The 15,839-nt window shown below is 45.8% G+C and overlaps 1 protein-coding gene across 1 annotated transcript in view; it reads left to right on the top strand.

The window, feature by feature from the left end:
* The first annotated feature begins 13,914 nt into the window (after positions 1–13,914).
* Positions 13,915–15,839, top strand: part of LOC306642973 (uncharacterized protein) — a 43,093-nt gene continuing 41,168 nt past the window's right edge. The window contains exon 1 of the mRNA XM_079108847.1: positions 13,915–14,067. Within this exon, the coding sequence (XP_078964973.1) occupies positions 14,065–14,067 (3 nt within the window). The 5' untranslated portion in view covers positions 13,915–14,064. The remainder of the gene's footprint in view (positions 14,068–15,839) is intronic.

Here is a 15,839-nt window from a genome sequence, read left to right as displayed (position 1 = left end):
CTGCTGTGGCTCCACCTGAGTGCCCTGATCTGATCTGTGCATGACCCAGTTCTACCACTCCTTGGTACTTATCCTAAAGAATTAAAGTCAGCATACTACGGTGATAAGTGCACACCCATGTTTATAGCAACATGACTCACAATAGCCAAATTATGGAAGCAGCCTAGGTGTCCATCAACAGATGAATGGATAAAGAAATGTGGTAGAGATACACAATGGAGTTTTATTCAGCTATAAATAAAAATGATTATGTCATTTGCAGAAAAATGAATGAAACCAGAGACCATTACATTAAGTGAAATAAGCCAAACTCAGAAGGTCAAGGGTCGAATGTTTTCTTTCACATGTGGAAGTGAGAGAGGAAAAAGAAAAAGAAAGGTGCAGGAGGGGTGGTGTCTTGGGAAAATCAGAGGGAGCTCAGTAGAGGAAAGGGGAGCCAGGAGTGGGAGGCGGAGAGGGAGGGCAACTGCTGGGAGATTGGTCAAATTATACTGTTACACTGAATGTAGGGATGAAATGCAACAACAAATTTCATCATTATGTACAGCTGTAATGCACCAATAAAAAGTGCACAATAAAAAATGCTGGAATCCCAGCAGCTCAAAGGCTGAGTCAGGAGGATCCAGAGTTCAAAGCCAGGCTCAGCAACTTACCCAGGCCCGAAGCAACTTAGCAAAACCCTGTTTCTAAATAAAATATAAAAAAGGGGCTGGGGCTGGGGCTCAGTGATTAATCACCACTGGGTTCAATCCCCGGTACCAAAAAATAAAATAAAATCTGAGGGTGGGATGAAGACACCTCACACTGTGAAGTCCACAGTTGGAATCTCAACACAGCCTTTCTGACCCAGTGTCTGTGCCGTGAAGACAAAAGGAGGATGGGAACAAGCACTGTTTTACAAGAGGTCGAGTGATTCGCTTCTCCTTTCCTATGATACGAAATGCTCACAAACAGAAAACAGCCTTTAAAGAGTGCCATCCAGTGCTTGGGGAAGAAATCACAAACTATGGTGTCTATCTGAAACGCAGCTTGAGAAACAAGTAGCTTACCCTGTTGGAGAGGTGAGGTCGGCTTAGGGATTTGGATGGGAAGTGGAAACTTAGGAACATATTCCCAGGAAAAACAACTGGGAGGACAGGATTCTGGATTTGAGACGCTGCTTGCCACACAGGTAGAAAGTTCAGGAGGAAGGAGGAACTGGGTCCCCTGCAGGCCTCAGCTACTGCCAAGCAGGAAAACCGCACACAGATGGGACCACAAGACCTGGGTATGCCTTGCCCTCTGAGTCTGCCGACACCACTGAGTGACAGTCGATGCCTCAAACCCAGGGATCAATGAGGCCAGAATGACAGATCCTTGACTGCATTTTGTTTTCTTTTGCAGTAATGAGAGTTGAATGCAGAGCCTTAAACAGCTGGTTTGTAAGGCAGGGTCTTCCTGAGTAGTGAAATTGAGCAGAGCCGGGAGGACATTTGCATTTACCTTTGTATGCAAGGTCATATCAATTTATGAATCATGTGTATCTATTATTCATGCATGAAAATAATAAAGTGGCAATTAAATTTTTTTTATTTAACTTCTCTCTGGCCTTGTAAGAAGGCAGCTTGAACTTTGAACTGGAAGTGCTACCCTAATATCCAAGGCAAATAAAATGCAAGTTTCAAATGTAATTTAAAATTTTCTGGTATTTACATTAAAATTGCAAGAAATTGGAAATTGATTATAATCACAGAACTAAATATATTCAAAATATCATCATTATGTGATCAATATAAAATACTGGAGAATGATACTGGCCAAATTATATTGCTGTATTGAGAGCATGTACAGATATTAACAATTCTCATTATGTATAATTATATTATAACTCTCATTATGTATAAACGCACCAATAAAAATATGGAAACAATTAAGAATAAACAAATAAATGTACAATAAAATTACTTACAAAGTATGTATATTTTTGGAACTACATCCTTGAAACTTGCTCTCTATTTGAAGCCTCCAGCACATCTCCGTTCGTAGCGGCGACATTGCAGGTTGAGAGCTAAGACCGCCCTGACCTCGGGGAGGTCAAGCGCCTGGATCCCTGCTTTACTGCAAGAGATAAGGGAATGCACGTTTTTACCAATATTTCTCCACTGATCTCAAAGTGCCCTGAGAGAGCAGGGAGGTCCAACAAGGAAGTGCCCCAAACACACTCTCCCACCTATGCCGAACTCGTACCCATTCCCATTGCAGATGTTTAATGGCAAAAAATGGAAGTTGGATCCCAGGAGTTGGGGGTCCCATGTTAACAGACCTGTCTGCAATCCTGACTCCAGAGCTTAAATATGCTAAAGGCAAACATTTTATTTTGCAACTCAGCCTTTGACTGAATGACTAGGCTCTAGTCTGTTTCTCCTGGGCTGTGGGTACAGGGAGAGGTTTAGCATCGATCCAATGCAGGTGTGTCGACCTACATTTCTGTACAAGTCAATGGCATCTGCAGGGCACTGTGAATACCAGGTGTAGCCTCAGAAGCAGCTGGAGCAGCAGAAATTATGATTTGTTTTGCTAGCCATTCTCAGTTCTGTTGGAGATTTTGTTTATAGCTGATTCTTTGAGAAGTTAGAGGAAAGGGGGACTAAAAGTGGGACTTCAGTTTCACTGAGCACTGTTAAGAAAGCATCACACGGACCCTTTGGTGACCCTGGCCACACCCGTCACCTGGGTATGGCTGCGGAGGGCGAGACTTACATGGAGACAGAGCCCAGTTCAAATGAAGCCTGGATTCTGAATTTTTTAGCCACAAGTACTTTTTGTTTGTTTGTTTATTTGTTTGTTTGTTTTAGTCTAAAAACACTCATCCAGTTCCTTTGTGGGAGAGGTGAGGTGACTGGAGGCCACCGTGACGTGAGAGGCAGTGGTGTCTCCGTCCTACGGCTCAGGTGAGCACGGAGGAGCACACAGTGCAGCCCCTCAGAAAACAACCACCAGAGGCCTTGGCCAGCCCAGGGTCACCGCTGGATCCACGGTCTCGGTCTTGGCGCTTCTCCTTTCTGGCCTCTTTTCTCACTTCCTCACTTTCCTTTGTGTTTGTTTTGAAGATATCCTGTCCCACACGATGCTGCCTCAGGCTGTCTTGGGGAGGGGACAAAACCAAGACTCCAGCACAACCTGGAGTCCCAGCACCCCATATCTGACCAGGTCAAAGACTGATGGAAACCTCAGCAAACACCCATCCCTACACGCCCCCAAAGGAGAGCGTGGGACACCAATCCTGTCACAAACACATCACCCAACACAAGAGATGATAGAGAAGCCACAGCAAAAGGCCTAGTTCTCAGAAAAGAGGACAGATGAATTAGAAACCAGAGTGACCCGGAAACCGACCCTCCTTCCGTGCAAATCAGTGTGTTTATGTTTAGTTGCAAATAATAAAACAAACCCCGCCAGTTTTGCAAGGAGAGACACGGTACAGCAGAAGGCAGCAGAAGTAACTTGAAGCAAAGGGAACCGCCGTGTCTAGCATGAAGGGGAGGTTCCTGCAGGAACTCTCGCCCCAGAAACCTGGCCTTGGTAAACAATCGTGATGCATTATCACATCAGTCAGAAGGTGGACACAGCCTGATCAGGCTGCTCCTTGTTCAGAACTGTCGGTGGACCTTTGATCATGTTGTGCAGCGGCTTTGTTCACTGTGCTGATGGCTGCCATTCAGTGTTAATTGCATTTGCATTATGCAAATTTGGTCACATTGAAGATTTACATTTCAAGAAACTCTCTTTTTTTATGGCTGCTAAAAATTCTGGTGGATGCTGGTATTCTTCACTTGTGGTCACCCGTGCTCTGGGCGTTGGTGGAGACCCCAAAAGTAAGAAGAGAGACACTCCCCCTCATAGAAAAGATGGTGGTTACTCAGCAGAGAGCTACCCTCAAGCCACCCCAGGTTCCAGGCACCATTATCACAGGCACTGGAAGTTCCTCCACTGAGCTTGCTGTTGCATGCTCCTTGCCCAGGAGTGAGGTGGACCGTGCTCTGCAGGCTGGAGCAAGTGGTCTAAGCCACCAAGGCGGGGAGATGTTTGTGGCGTCCCTTTCCAGCCAGGAGCTCGTAAGTCTGAGATATTATATACTTCAAAGAATCTCACTATCAGGTAGATCCACGAGACCCAAACTATATTAGAAAAACTAAACTAAAGTAAAATAGAAAGTTCAGTGGGGGCGGGGAGCAGGGAAAAGGAAGCACTGGAGACAGAATTTGGCAATTATATTCCACGCTACTACAGTTATATCAAAATGGATCCTCATGTCATGTGTAACTGAAAAGAACCAATAGAAAAGATTGTTGTTACTCTGAGATGCCTTATGTAAACCTCATGATAACTACAAAAAAGAAAAAAAACCATTTCAACAAAGAAAATCAGTCAAGAGATTTTAAAAAAGCACTTTACAAAAGAAGGAGACATTCGAAAGACAAGTGGACATACGGACACACATGTGAATCAACACAGCTGAGAGAAGTCAACTTTCAAGATGCTCAGAACACTGCACCCTCACCAGGAGGTAAACACAGTAACAGGAAAACATGAAGCATCACTCAGAGATTAACAACTGCAAAGGAGGTAGCAGTGGACCTGTGACGTGCTGGGCCCGCTCTGGCCATGGCCCAGTACTGCCCACTCGGGCACACCTGGGCACCAGCCCTGCCACCCCTAGGCAGAACAGAAATGCACCAGAAGATGCCACGGGAAAGCTGCAGTAGGCCAGTGTCCCTGCTGCCTCGGTCACCACACCAGGTCCCAGCTGTCTCACCCTCTGGGTCCCTGGCCTCCGTCCAGGCTCCAGGATCCGGGCCCCTGGCCAGCGCTGGACGTGGCGCACGTTAGAGAGGAGGCTGGAGTCACGGGAGAACTGACTGCGGAACCCGAGGGCACAACAGGCGTGGGGAAGGCGGCAAGGTGGGCAGCCAGGCCGCAGTGCAGAGGGAGGACGCAGGGAGAGTGACAAACGCCTCCAGGTGGAGAGGAGCAGGCGGCATGGGAAGGGAGAACAGGGTGACAGGGCTGAGCTGGAGGACGAGGTGCCCCAAGGTGCAGAGGACAGAAGATGGGTGGCAGCATGAGCCCGGCAACGCACTGGGGCGGCCCCTCGGGGACGGGCGGGGGACAGCTGATGATGGGAACCTTCACCTGGCTCTCTCCTCTGCCACTTTCCTCCTCCTCCCAGGACACTGCCCCTCACCCTGGCTCTGCCACTGCTGACCCTTACCCTGCTCCATCCGGGTCCCCTGCTGGGCCTGCTTCTCCCCTCCCCTTCCTTGCTCCTCCCCCTGCCCACCTAGACCACAGTCCTTTCTTCCCCTGGCCAGCCCCTCCTGCCCACTTTGCTCCCAGGCCTCACATCCCACCCCATCCCTCTCCTGCCTGATCCCCAGCTCTCTCTCAGACCCCTCCCCTTGGACAGCAGTAGGCCAGGTGGGACCCAGGTGGGACCTGCCCACAGCTGCCCCCTCTAACTTCCCTTTAGGTGAAATTTAGTAAAGAAATAGGTAGACTGCTGGTTCTTCTGCTTAAAGAACTCGATCAGTCCTCGTTAGAACAGAAGAGTGGCTATTCCACTAAGGAGGGCCGCGTGGGCCGTGGGCGGAGCAGACCCCAGGGCGTGGCTGGGCACGGAACGTCCTGGGAGTTAACGCGGTGGTGGTCGTCGTTTCGGGTGGGCTTTCTTTGTGTTCATGGATCTACTTAATTTGGACATTTGTCCTGGTTTGGTTTTGATCGGGGAGATTGAATTTAGTTTTAAAAGGAGGTGAGGAAGAGTGGAAAAGAGGGATTTTGAAAGGGGAACACTCGAGAGCAGTGGATCTGTGAATCGTGTTGTTTGCGGTGCTGGTTTCATGGATGTGTAAATGGGACAAAAAAAGAGTATGTGCCTGAAATATTTATATCAATTATACCACAACAAAGTTTTTAAGAAGTGGAGTGCATCTAAAACTGAGGCTAAAAAGGCAAGTATACAGTTTTAAATACTTAAAGAAGAGAGTAAGCACTCAAAAGCGAATCATGAATCTCAATAGTTTGGAGAAGACAAATTTTATAAAAAGGAGATGAAAGATAATCTTAAGCAAAAAAGTAAAATTTAAAGACATTGAAAATGCACATGTACACAGAGAGTGTTAGCAGGATCAAACGTTGGTGCTTGTAAAAGACAAAGTGAGAGCTCTGGTAAATTTGAGAAGTGAAAGGTTTATATCCATTATATGTGTAATTATAATGTGCATGACTATATTCAATCGTGCCTAAGTGAATGACTGATGAACATTCTGGAAAACACTCTCCAAGGTGATTTTGTCTCTTCCATACATAGTAGCGTGAAGGACACCGGGCTGGTGCCCGGCTGCACACCTAGGCCATGTGCACAGCTGTCAGTACACAGGAAGCCCATGGCTGACCATGGTTGTCATGCCACACAGAGCTGTAGTATGGAGTCGTTGTCATAAGTGTACGCCTTGTGATGAGATGAATGAGAGGCCTGTGAACTACAGACAGAAACCTTAGAAAGGGACCTGCCGTTTGGACAATGATAGATGACAGAGCTCACACTGCAACGAAGCAGAACAATGGCGTCCTTTCCAAGAAAGCTGCGCAGACAATGGGGTTTCTCTCTGGAAAAAAAAAAAAAAAAATTGCTCTTTCCTCACATCACACCATAATTCACTATCAAATGTACGCTTAAATATAAAGAAAAATACGGAACCACCTAACCTATGAGCAAGGGAGTGCAGGGTGGTGGGCTGCCCGTCCATGATGCCGCCACCCGGGAGGCTGGGCAGGAGCCCGCACCTGCAGCCGCTGAGGAGCTGAGGGGGAACTTCCTCAAAACGGAATTTTCAAAAGGGCTGAGGATGTGGTTCTGTGGTAGGCATCCCCGCTTGGATTCCCTCCTAAGAACAACAGAAAGGGAAATATTTCCTTTTAAAGTCTACCAAACGCCAGGTTAAATACACGAATCCATCGAGCAACGTTAAGAAGATTCTATTCGTTAAATGATGCCATTAAAGAAAAGTGAGAGTAGGAGAAAATAATAGCTCGATAGATAACCAAACTCTGTTAGTAAGAAAGAAGAGATGAGTCACCCCCGCCCCCAAAACAGGAAGACACTTGAACGGCCACTTTATGTGGGAGACATCTAAGTTCTTGATCACCATAAAAAAGCTCGACATCTTAAAAAATTAGAGAAATGGAAGATAAAGTCACAGCAGATAGATACAATTAAATAGTATTGATGAAGATATGGAACGAATGCTCAAGAACTAAAGTTGGAGTGCAAGTTGTTATATATTTGTGAAAATTGTGTTGAAATACTTGCTACTCTCCTACTGGAAACAGAGATCTGTGACATTTACTGCACATATGCACCATAATAACATATAATGATATAGCAGTAGTTGTCCAACCAGTTCAATCCAAGGGGTTGGGAAAGAGGATGTACATTTAAGAAGCGACAGATAGCAAAGTGTGAGAAAGACAATTTATAGGACCAGCCATGTTTTTGGTCATATTACAGTCAGTTTAATAAATAGTATACAAGTCCACAAGAGTAGTATGTACTCATCACATTTTGTGTGATGCTAGATGCATGTGCAAATTTTAATAGGAAATTGTGATATTTATCAGAAATACAAATTTACAGAAGCACATGAAAGACTCAATTGTACACGTCATATATATACATGAAACTCGTCACTACAAAGATGACCATTTGTCCACAAATTAATCTATAATATTATTCTATCAATATTTCAGCATGCTGTACTTACTTAAAAAATTAAAATATATTAAAAAAGTCTTTTAGTTGTTGATGGACCTTTTTTTTATTCACTTATTTATATGCAGTGCTGAGAATCAAACCCAGTGCCTCACACCTGTGAGGCAAGCACTCTACCACTGAGCCACAACCCCAGCCCAGCATACCTACTTCCAATGGAAGAAGGGACCAGACAAAGGAGTTCTAAGATACATGTGAAATGTTAAATACATATGAAATTTGCCAAAAACCCTGATTTATAGCAGCAAAAAAGTTGCTATTACCTGACACTAATGTATATTATGAAACTATAATATTGTAATACTAAAGACCAAGGCATCATCATGTTGAGTTTTTTGTATCGTTAAGGCTAATGGAAAGGTCTGCATAAATCCACACACTTAAAGAATCATGTTAAGTGTGAATGGATGACGCAGCCCCATCTAAGGGAGATGCTGGGGCTGGGGACACAGCTCACTGGTGCAGTGTGTGTGTGTGGGTGCAGAACCTGCTCAGCATGACGACAACAGGCAGATGTCAGGAGGGATTTTGTCAACAATTCAGCAGAGTAGGAGACTGCTGACTTCTCTTCCATCTGTAGACATGGAGAATAAATGTCTACTCATGTATCGGGTCTCTTAGACCTAGTCATAAATGAATTAAGACATAAATACATTGGACATCTGAGAAAATATCTACTGTCAAATGAGTTGGAAGCTGGGGTACACCTGGGCCTTCGTCCCGCTTTGGCACTATGCCATGTGATTGGTTCAGAATTCCCGACAGCCCTATGCAAAGGGAGATTGGGAGCCCAAGCAAAGCACACTCACTCTCAAGTTTCCTATGGTTTGTATCTTAATTTTCCTAGTGCTAGTGTGAGAAATAGAAAGGCTGGTTTTCAGAATATAGTATTTAGCCTTAAAAGGCAATTGGGATGTGAGAAAGGCAGCCAGGGGTTGGGGCAGAAAATAGACCAGAGTGGAAAGTTACAAGAAGTTGACTCATGTAATAGCACCATAGCCTATGGATGTGGCAGATCCAGCGTCCAGGCCCCTGAGCAGCCCCTTGACAAACCAGGTGGGGAAAGGGGTGGGCCTGACCAACAGACAAATTCTCTCTGTTAAGAAATAGGAAAGTGGGGTAAGAAGCAGGGGATGCTACACGTCAGAAGGCATGCGTCCCACGGAGGCTTTCCTGCCACACGACAAAGGGAGGTGGGAACAGCTAAAGGTGTGTTTCTTTAAATAATCGATAGGAGGCAGTAAAGCCTAGGCGATGTCTGAGAGGATCGTGCACCCCACAGCTCAGCCAATGAGGACCCCCGCGGGAGCTTGCGCTCTAGAAGATACAATGCTGGCGCACCAATCTGTGTGCTTGCAGGCCAGACTTTGTGGGTAGCACACCCTTCTGCAGAAGTAGAGCGTGCATGGCCGAGGAGCTTGTGAGCACGTGCTGATTTCTTGCAGCACCCTGATATTTCTAGCACTGGGACTAGATATACACAAGTATCAAAATGACAGGAAAAAAGTGATTTTCTTTGGCTTGGCAAGTTCTTCCACAGTCTTCAACACCTGGCATCAAAGCAGGGAGGGAGTTAAATCTCAAGAGTCTCAGTTTTTCCCTGGAAGGGATTTGCCAGAATATTCTGCCAACTGCCTATAATCCTAGTGGCTAGGGAGGCTGAAGCAGGAGGATCACAAGTTTGAGGCCAGACTCAGTAACTTAGCGATGCCCTCAGCAACTTGGTGAGACTCTGTCTCAACATAAAAAATAAAGAGGGCTAGGTGGGGCTACGTGGTTGAGGCAGTGATCAAAATCTGAAGTGACAAGGCAGTTATCAGGCCCAGAGATGTCAGGAGTGTTAGAATTCTCTCAGGGAATTTTAAGTCTGATTAATATAATCAGGGGTTCGATGGAAACTACACACCATGCAAGATCAAACAGGTAAAATAAGACCGCACTAGACTGTCCATATGAAATTCACTTTAAATGTGAAAATACACAGGACCACGCATGTCTGGTGGCACACACCTGTAACAACCAGTGACTCAAGAGGCTGAGGCAGGAAGATCACAAGTTCAAGATCAGTTCTATCAGTTTAATGAGACCTTGTCTCAAAGTTAAAAATGAGAAGGACTGGTTATGTAGCTTAGTGGTAAAAGTGACCCTGGGTTCAATCTTCAGTACCAAAAAAAAAAAAAAAAAAAAAAAAAAAATCATACATAGGCATTAAAAGTAAATGCGTGGAGAAAAATACATCATCAAAGGAGAAGCCAGGTTAATTTCAGAGAAGATTTCAAAGTAAAATCGTCAGAGATTAAAAAGGGTATTACAAAAAGATAAAGTGGTCCATTCTTCAAGGAGACATCAGAACCTTTAACTGTTATGGGCTGATTTGAAAATCAGCCCAAACTTACCCCACTTTGTTGACACCCCACCCTACATGACATTGGCCCCTTCCTCATGAGCCCACTCACATAGAAGGCTAACACCCCCACCCCACCCCCTGGCACCCTGATCACAATATCCTTGATCTTCAAAGCTAAAGCAAGAGTGTTTTTCTGAGAATCTATGTTCCGGTCTTCTAAAAATGTAATTTCTGAGAAGATGTAACCTGGCACTTTTCCACTTTATGAAATACATCTTGTGATTTTAAGTGCCTCTCCCCCTCCCTTTGTGGTTCTTGTGAGCTGGTTCCTTCTCCCAACCTGGTCGAGGGTTGCAGAACTGTGTTCTTGACCCCAGCTGGCAATAACTCCTTGTCTTTTGCTTCAAAAAGACCTGTAGTTTTATTTGGGAATTTGGAAATAGCACCGTAACAATACCATGAGACAAAAACTAATAGAACTGCAAGGAGAAAAAGATGAATCTACCATTATAATGTGAGATTTCAACAACCCTCTGTTAGAAATGGACGGATCTGGGCTGGGGAGATAGCTCACTTGGTAGAGTGCTTGCCTTGCAAGCACAGAGCCCTGGGTTCGATCTCCACCACTGCAAAAAAAAAAAAAAAAAAAAAAAAAGGACGGATCTGGTGGTGTAAAATTAGCAATGACCTCACCGATTCAGCAGATTGTGTAACACTGAATGTAAAAACCACAGCCACCTGAAGACACTTTGGTCAAAAACAGGCTGCAGCATGATGGCTCCAGCTCACAGCACAGCTGGGAAATGTTATTGCAAAAGGCACTGCTCATACATTTGTGGTGTTGCTGGTGTAGACAACTTGAGGCGCTGCCCGTCACAGAAGTACAGCCTGTGGAGTTACGTACAATGCATGATACTCGATAGTGACGATATATGACGTTACTGGTTGATTTATTTACTGTTCTGTGACTTCAATTGCCACAGAGTCTGTTTCTTGATTTTTTAAATTCAGTCCTCAGCTATTGCTCAGAATTATTCCAAATCCTTCCTACAAGCTCCAGGAGTATTCTCTCAGGAATATTATTCCCACTGGAGAAGAGCACTAGATGGACACAAATCCTATTTATCTGAATAAGTGTTACTATCCAGTGTGGGGGTCCTCTCTGCCACATCCTGCGTGGATGAGAAAAGGGTTAACTGCCAGAGGAGGCTGTTGGCGGTTTTTCTATCCATGACCCAAAAAACTTATCTACTTAATAAACACACAAGAGCCACTATTCTTTTTACCAGCTCTGGCCTCTTACAACAACAACACGCCCAACTCTCCTTTATTTTTAATACACAGGTAAAGGGGGCAAGAACCATCTTCTGTGATGGACAGGATAGGGTGGAGTTAGGGGAGCCCTTCTCTTCGGGGGAGTATTCCAGAAAGAGACAGGGAACCACTCCCAGGAAGTGCACATGCTTCCCGGCAGTTTCTGGAAGCCAGGGCTCTGCCTCCAGTAGCTCAACCTAGTCTGATTCTGCTAAATAAGGATGACTTCCCATAATCCAAGACCTAAGAGAATAAGAAGGATGAATCATGTGATCTAGCAGAGGCGCTTCAGCTTTGGAGTCAGAGTTGATCCTGAATCCTAGGCTTTAAACACGTTCCTTTACACAGAACGGTTATATAAACCTCATCTATAAGAAAAGAAAAAAGTGACAAAGAGTGCCAGAATGTCAGAATTCTTTTGTCTTACTGGTATCCACAGCCTGACAATGTGCCTTCACTCCTACTCCTGCCAAGATGCAGAAACTGCCTCCCAAGGTGTGGATCTGGGATCTCATTTGCTATGTTCATATAAAGCTGTGATTGTGAAAGTCTAAGACGGGTACCAGGTTAAAAGATACTGCATACTTGTGCTTTTGCTTTTGGAAACCTGCCATCTCCAAGAGAACAAGCCCGTTCCAAACGCTAGAGCGGGAGATACCCGGGGAGAGGACCAAGGTTCTCCAGTTGACAGGCACTCGCCTCCGAAGTTCAGAAATCTCACCAACCGTCAGCTAACATGCAGCTGAAAGTCCCCAGCTGAGCCCAGCGTAAGCTGATCAATGCCATGGTGGGCCAGCATGTTTAAAGAGGCTTATTATCCAGTGATAGATAACGCATACACCCTTTGTAAACAGGATGCCAAGCGTGGTCACATGTTGTGTGGAAGTTCTGTGGAAAATAGCAGATGTGTTATAGGTACTGATTTTTCTTTTCTCCTAATCTGAAGCTAGATCTTTTGATAGATGGTATCAAATTATACAGAAATGTGTATAGACATATATGTATATAATTTACACTAAAATTCTCACAGTACCTCATACTATAGGAGGAAACAGACATCATAATCCTGTCATTAGGATCAAAGAAAATTGCAAAATAAATTTTCCTTTAATCTGTTTAAACGCTAGAGTCTAAACTGCTGAAAGATCTGAAGATGTGGGCCCCCTCCTCCTGGGACACCCATCTTCCTTTCTTTGCTATGTGACATCTAAAATGGGATGGACTGTGCCCAGCATCTGCTGGGAGACTGATCTGCTCTGGGGCCCTTCCTGAGTGCAGTTCCCAACTCTCTCTCAGGAAGTGTCTCTCCTGTTCTTTGGCACTGAAGAGAATTATTGGTTAGGAGTGTATTTCATTAGGCATAAAAAGGAGGAGTCCAGGGACTTCACCTCCCAGAGGTCAGAAGAGCCACAGCTCCCAAACCTGGAGTTTGGCTGCCGTGAACTGACAGGTCCCACGGGCCTGAAGTAGAAAGTGAGTTCTGAGGATGTGGGTCCAAAAATGTACTTACTTCATTAGACATTTTATATTGGTCATATATGATAATGTCCTGAGTATGTCATTTTAAGTTGTTAAAATTCATTTGACTTGTTATTTTTAATCACTCATGTGAATAATAGAAAATTTAAATTTACATTTGTGCTCACATTTTTTTCTGTGCTGGAAATTGCTGCTTTAAGGGATTGCTTCCCAGTTCAACTTTTAAGCTGCCTCCTCACAAGACCAGACAGTAGAAGAGTTAAATTTTTTTTTTTTAGTTGTAGGCAGACACAATACCTTTATTTATTTTTATGTGGTGCTGAGGATCGAACCCAGTGCCTCACACGTGCTAGCCAAGCGCTCTACCACTGAGCTACAGCCCCAGGGCCGTATATAAAAACTTAAAGTAATTGTCATTATATAATTTCTACTTATGAATAACATATATGCTTTTATTTCATAAATTGGTAAGACTGCCTAAGGTCAAATATTAATGTCCCCCTGGCTTAGATCCCACTAGTGCAAGGAAACCCTGTTTAGAAAAGCTGTCGCCGAGCCTCTTTGTTCAATTTCCAGCAATTCAAAAATAAAACAAAAATAGGTGTGGTGGGGCATGCCCGCAACTGCAGCCGCTTGAGAGACTGAGGTGGGAGGGTTTGCGGCCAGCCTGCGCAAGTTAGTGACACCTTGTCGCAAAATAAACACCGAAAGGCGTGGGGCTGTGGTTCAGTGATGGAGTGCTCCTGGCCTCGACCCCCAGCTGCCAAAAGGAAAGCAAGTCCAAGCCCAGAAGGGCCGAGCTGCCATTCTGGCCTGGGTCGCTCCTGGGTTGGATGCAAGCCGCTGTCACTCAGCCGGTGGGCGCGCTAGGCTGGGCGGCAGGGGGCGGGGCCTGAGGCGCTGTCCAATCAGAGGCGAGTGGGCGAGACCCGTCCAATCCGGAACTCCCGCAGCGAGGAGGGGGCGGGCTCCCACGTCGGGTGCGCCTTTGTCTCGGGACCCCGCCATTCTTCAGATCGGCGTCTGGGCTGCTCTGGCGCGCGGCGGGCCGGTGTCTCTGCTGCCAGGTGCCGCAGGTCCACGGGGGAAGGCCGGTCGCCCCGAAGGCCCGGAAATGGTGAGTGTGCGCAGACGGGGCGCGGCGGCTCGCAGTCGGCGGCGGCGGGCGCTGGAAATGGCGGAGCCGCGTCCTCTCCTGCCTCCGCCCGAGCGCTGCTGGGCGGCTCGGCCCGCAGGCCCTCGGCCGGCCCGCGAGGCGGAGGTCGGCACGGCGCCCTCGGAGCCTGTCCCCGGCCGCGCGGGGCCCAGCCCTGCGGAACCCGCCTGGGCCTCGGCGGGCGGGGCTCAGCCTCCGCCCCATCGCGAGGCGGCGCGGTGGGGACCCGCGTCCTCCCGAGGGGCGGCGGCCGTGCGGGTTGGGTGCGGGGATCCAGCCCAGGGCGCTGGACCGCCGAGCCTCACTCCAGCCCTTCTTATATTTTATTTAGAGACAGGGTCTCGCCAAATTGCTCAGGGCCTCGCTAAGTTGCTGAGGCTGACTTTGAACTCGCGTCCTCCTGCCTCAGCCTCCTAAGCCGCTGGGATTATGGGCGTGCGCCACCGCGCCTGGCCTATTTTTAATTTTTTGAAGAACATTCATACTGTTTACAAAAACAGCTGTACTAACTTTGTATTCTCACCAGCAGTCGTGCACGGGTTTCCTTTTATCTATATCCATGTACTCTGGAGTACTTGTTATCTTTCTTTCTTTTATTTTTTTTTTTTTTGTAATAGCCTTTCTAACACCTGTGCTCAGGCTGCAGGAGGTCTGCTATTTGACTTGTGTAATTCTTGAAACAAATCTGTTAGAATCCAAGCCGTCAGGAAGCCACTGGAAGAGTATAAAGAGGAATCTGTGATTTCTAACATCTTTCCTGCATTACTCCTGGGAATTATAACTCATGGAAGTTCTTGCAAAACAGCAAATGCATTTGTTTTTAATCTGCGGAGATTTGGGCATGCCCAGTCACCTTTGGTCTGGAGGTTGGAGGTTTAGGATGCAAATGCTGAACTCTGTCTCAGGCAGTCAGTGGGTTATGGTGCTTCCTCCTATTAAATCTGTTAAGCAAGATAGATAGAAATTCAACTGTCAGCAGCAGCAATTAGCAGACTATGCTGATAGATATCTTCCAAGGATAAATTTAGACTTTGAACTCCTCTGCCCTAATCCCAGGTGATGAAGCCCAGGAAGTACTTGCATGACCCTAGAAAATCACCACCTTTTGATACTTGTTATTCTCCCAGCACTATATAAATTAAAATGCAAACCACAGAAACTTGAGTTAGGGTGTGTGTGGTCCCAGTCTCCCATCCTGTCCCGATGATATGGGCCATTTTGCAAGGTACTCCCATGGACAGTGTACCCCAGCTTTTCCTACTCATTTGAAAGTACATGTTTTCTCAGTTGTCCAGTGGACCTGAGTCTTTAAACTCATGTGTGACTGTCCAAAAGGGACCCAAAGCATGAGCATCTATTCAGTGTAACCACAGGTGGAGGGAAAGTCAGGTGTCTCATTCTGTTTCCAAAATAATCCGTGTAAGAAAAGCCTTTTATTTGTGGTGCTGGCCTTTAAACCCAGGACCTTTCAATTCTGCACATGCTCTCTAACAGCGAAGTGCTTCCCAGCCAAACAGCTACTTTCAGATTTGGTAATTCATCCATTTACATCTAATTTTGTTCTTCATATGGTTGGATTTATATAGACTTTTCTATTACTTTTAACAATACAAAAATGTTTGCATATACATGGATTTGTTTGTATTATGTTTCCTTGGTCTTTATTGTTACAATATTATGGTTTCATATTATACATTAGTGTCTGGTTATATTAGCTACTTCATTTGCTGTTA

This window comes from Sciurus vulgaris, assembly GCF_902686455.1.
Source record: "Sciurus vulgaris genome assembly, chromosome: 13".
Classification (NCBI taxonomy): domain Eukaryota; kingdom Metazoa; phylum Chordata; class Mammalia; order Rodentia; family Sciuridae; genus Sciurus; species Sciurus vulgaris.
The sequence above is the reverse complement of the archived record's forward strand: the minus strand, read 5'-3'. Positions and strand labels throughout refer to the sequence as shown.